At 50.7% G+C, this 4,308-nt stretch overlaps 1 protein-coding gene across 2 annotated transcripts in view; it reads left to right on the plus strand.

The window, feature by feature from the left end:
• The window catches only part of SLIT3 (slit guidance ligand 3), a 620,424-nt gene that overhangs the window by 538,831 nt on the left and 77,285 nt on the right, over window positions 1-4,308 (plus strand). For both annotated transcript variants that reach the window (XM_003781960.2, XM_012807261.2), the window contains exons 18-20: window positions 20-163; window positions 2,702-2,865; window positions 3,950-4,082. In XM_003781960.2, coding sequence (XP_003782008.1) covers window positions 20-163; window positions 2,702-2,865; window positions 3,950-4,082 — 441 coding nt within the window. The remainder of the gene's footprint in view (window positions 1-19; window positions 164-2,701; window positions 2,866-3,949; window positions 4,083-4,308) is intronic.

A 4,308-nucleotide genomic window follows, 5' to 3' on the forward strand; every position in this document is an offset into this window, starting at 1 on the left:
CCCCCCCCATCCCCTATAGGATGCTGAGGAGTAACTTGATCAGCTGTGTGAGCAACGACACCTTTGCTGGCCTGAGTTCAGTCAGGCTACTGTCTCTCTATGACAATCGGATCACCACCATCACCCCTGGAGCCTTCACCACGCTTGTGTCCCTGTCTACCATGTAAGTTCTCCCAGGTCCACTGCCCACTTGCTCTGGAGTCCTCCTCTACAGACCTCTCCCCTCCCAGCTCCCTGCAATCTTTGGGCAAGGACATCTATCTGCTTAATAAACATTTGTTGGGATCCCTGTACATGCCAGGCACCATCTAAGTGCTCTACACAGAGCCCCTCCTTCTTGGGGCTCATAGCATAGGGAAGTGACTAGAAACCCCAACACAGGCTTTGGTGAGAAACACTGGAGACACAATGTGGACGGTAAGTAGGAGTTGAAGAAGTTGAAGGAGTTGCTTGTTGAAGAAATTGGGAAGAGCATATGCAAAGGCCCTGTGGTGGGTTGGAGCATAGCATATGTGGGGCTGAGCACAGTCCAGCATGGTCATAGCACTGAAGGAGAGAGTATCTGGTGTAAGGCAAGCTGGAGGGAAAGCCAGGCCAGGCTACAGGACTGCTGTGGCCCATCTTGGTCTTAATATCTTATAATGGTCTTAATAATGGTGACATAGACAGGAGTTTTACAAAAGATGTCACCAGTGGCTATCAGAACCAGATAGAACTATATTTCTGGGCCCTTAAGTGAGTGCTGCTCTCAGGTACTTCATGTCTGGGTAAGGAAAGCTTTGTGGAACAATGGTGAAGACACCAGAGCCAGATTGGCTAGGTTTAAATTGTGGCTGTACCTCTGATTAGCTGTGTGATCTTGGAAAAGTTACTTCGTTTCTTTGTGCTTCTGTTTTGGCTTCTGCGTAATCTACCTGCTAAGATTGTCAGGAGGATTGAATCCAGTAACACTTGTCAAGCAGGCAGCAAGGGCCTGAGATAGAGCAAATACTCAACATGTGAATTTTGTAGCTGCTCCAAGTCATCTCCGTGTGGTTCTGTTATCCTCGGTTGCTGCCTCATTGTCCCATGTCTTCCCTTCCCCAATGACCCTTTGAAAACAGACAAAAAAGGCCGTGGTACATCCCCCATTGCTACCTGCTGTCACTCTGCCATGTGCCTTTTGTGCTCAGAATAAAAGCCAAAGTCAAAGAAAGGCCCAGAGGCCCCATGTTACCTGGCCCCTCGTGACCTGCCCGTCCCCTCCCTCCACTGCAGCTCCACAGCCCACCTCCCTGTCTTCCCACACTCCCGGCCCCTCCCGTGTTGGAACTTTGCACTGTCTAGCAGAGCCCTCCTCTTGGCCTCCCTCCCCCCTGCTCAAATGTCACCCACCTCACCCCTGTGCCATCCTCTGCCATCACCACTACCCTCCTATCTCTGCCCTCCTAATTTTCACATAGTGCTAACCATCTCCTAGTATGTTACATAATGTACTTACTTCATTACTAATATATTGTTTGCCTCCCATTGTATAAGTTCCAGAAAAACAGACATACAGCTATATTGTTCACTGCTGTGACTTCAATGCTTAGATCTGTGCCAGGAGTATAAGAAGTCACCCAGCATAAAATTACGGAATAAATGATTAAGTGGAATGAATAAGTGACATCAGCAGGAAGGGACAGTGGGTTAGGAGTTCAGACCAATGCGTTGGTTCATTTCAGCCTGTTTTTAGCCTCCACACTAGAAAGCTAAAGATATATAATTTACAGAGAGGGGCAGAGTCACAAAGCGTTAAGGGAACCAGCCCTAAAACGTGGGGTAAGTAACCCAACTTCACCCTGCTACTGAGTGTCAGAGCCAAGTTTCAAACCCCAGAGCAGCTGATTCCCAAGCTCTTAATTGTTGAGTCAAACCACAGCCCCTCAAGGGCTGCCCACCCTCCTAAATAACCCTCCCTAAGCTTGGCTTTCCTCGTTCGTGAAACAAGGATAATGTTACCTCCTTCATAGGGTTATTGTGACAAGAATGTGGGAGATAATGGATTTATAAAGTGTCTAGCATGGTCCCAGGCCTGCAGTAAACACTCTAGAGGTGACTGACAGTTGCTGTCATCCCCTCATCCTCCGTCAGCCCAGTCACTGGATTCCGCAGATGTGTGTGAAGTGCCTGTGATGATGTGATGCTCGTTTCTGGATACACAGAGGCAGTCAGACCTGAGCCTACCCTTGTGGAACTGAGAGTCCAAGGTGTGAGGCGAAATATTAAACAGAAACAAATCATTACACACCGATAGGTGCTGGGGAAGAAATGAAAGAGAATGAGGGAGAAGATGGGACGGGGATTCAGGGAAGGCCTCTTTGCCGAGGGGTCAGTGAAGAATGAGGAGCCAGCAGGGCCAAGTGTACAGAGACGTGTTTCCTGTGTCAAGGCTGTCAGTGTAGACCTCGGCTAAGAAACTGAAGATAGTTCACTCCACTGGAACTCTGTGAATAGGGAAGGGCATGGCAAGTAGCCTCGACCATGTCCATCAGCAGCAGTGGAGGTCTGGAGCGAGACCCTTTCAGAGACAACATCAGGAGAAGGTTCTGCGTTCCCTTACCTGCCGCCTCCCCGCTGGGACAGCTGGTCCCTAGGGTTGCAGAAGCAGACCCCAGGGCCACTCCCCCAAGAGACAGGTAGAGGCTGACTACTCAGAGAGGCCCTTCTCTCCTTCCAGAAACCTCCTGTCCAACCCCTTCAACTGCAACTGCCACCTGGCCTGGCTGGGCAAGTGGCTGAGGAAGAGACGCATCGTCAGTGGGAACCCTAGGTGCCAGAAACCGTTTTTCCTCAAGGAGATTCCCATCCAAGATGTGGCCATCCAGGACTTCACCTGTGAGGGTGAGAAGGCCCAGGGTTTCGGGGGGGAGAGTTGGGATGATAGTCCCTGGGAAGGCGGAGAAAATACCAGAAAGGAGAGGTGCAGGTGGTCACTGCAGCGCAGAACTCTCTGAGATCTGATTCCACTCTGCCTCAGGCATGCATCTGGAGCTCCAAAGGGCCCTGCAGATCTGATGCCAGCCTACAGGACTCTTTTATGCAAGCTGTTAAAAGCTGCCCCTTTCTGAAGTCATTTATTTATATCAGTCAGAAATCTATCATAATATACTAAGTTCATGAACACAAGACACTTGCTCATTACAAGACACTGCTAACTACAACACTGTTGTACCAAATATGTTCACAGTAAAAGTGATGCCCTTTAGAGACGATGGCATCCTTGTGCAGTGCACAACCTATACAACTGTACATGGGAGCCCTGGCCTCAGTCTTCCTGTCTGTATCATGATGTGCTCCTGGGAAACATACTTCAAAAAAAAAATCCTATCATTGGCTAGTGGGCATGAACATAAGGAGATTGGAGGTGTTGGCCTCAGGATCCCAGAGGGCATATTTATGTACATAAATTCAAGTCAGCACATTCTTTTCTTGATCAATTTTGGATTATCAAGGGATGGGTTAACTGGTTTGCAGGTTAACCGAGATTAAGCCATAATGGGATCTGGAAACACACCCCCAGAGAGACTGGGAGGGGAAGGGTGGGAGGGGAGAAGGACAGGAGAAGCAAAAAGGAAAAGACGGGGCTCTGCTCCCACTCCTGACCTTGCCTTTGGTCATTTTTGCTTATTCCTGCTCCAGTTAACAGTGATCTCTATCCTGTATATTACTCTGGTTAACTGAGTCTTTGTTGGCCCCCCACTGCAGTCCACATCTCTTTTCAAAAGTGGTGGAAGGCAGGCAACAAGCCCAGACATGTATCTTTCCCCTCCAAGCAGGGTGAGACCAGCAGGGACTGTAATCTCTGTTCTGGCCCAAGGCAGGGGCAGGGAGAGCAGACCTCTGCTGAGAGCACACACTGGGCCTACCTGCTACCCCTCATGGGATCTTCCTCCACCACACTCACCCTCTCTGGGGCTCTCCACAGGCAACGATGAGAGCAGCTGCCAGCTGAGCCCGCGCTGCCCAGACCAGTGCACCTGCGTGGACACAGTGGTGCGATGCAGCAACAAGGGGCTCCGTGCCCTTCCCAAAGGCATGCCCAAGGACGTGACCGAGCTGTGAGTACCCTGTCCCCCGGGCACCCTGCAATCACACCACAACCAGCAGCCTCCGCACTTCACTAAGCACCGCAGGCAGTACTGCCCTGGGGACACCCCACTGGAGTGGAGCCCAGCACAGGGCCCAGAGAGCCTTCAAGAGGACAGCTGGGCTTTGACAAGGGAACAAGAAGAGCAGCTCCCAATGCCTCTGCCTGGCAGGGAGGAGCACTGACCCTGTTCTCCC

Source organism: Otolemur garnettii, unplaced genomic scaffold, assembly GCF_000181295.1.
Source record: "Otolemur garnettii isolate 467f Iridium unplaced genomic scaffold, OtoGar3 scaffold00003, whole genome shotgun sequence".
In the NCBI taxonomy this organism is placed as follows: Eukaryota; Metazoa; Chordata; class Mammalia; order Primates; family Galagidae; genus Otolemur; species Otolemur garnettii.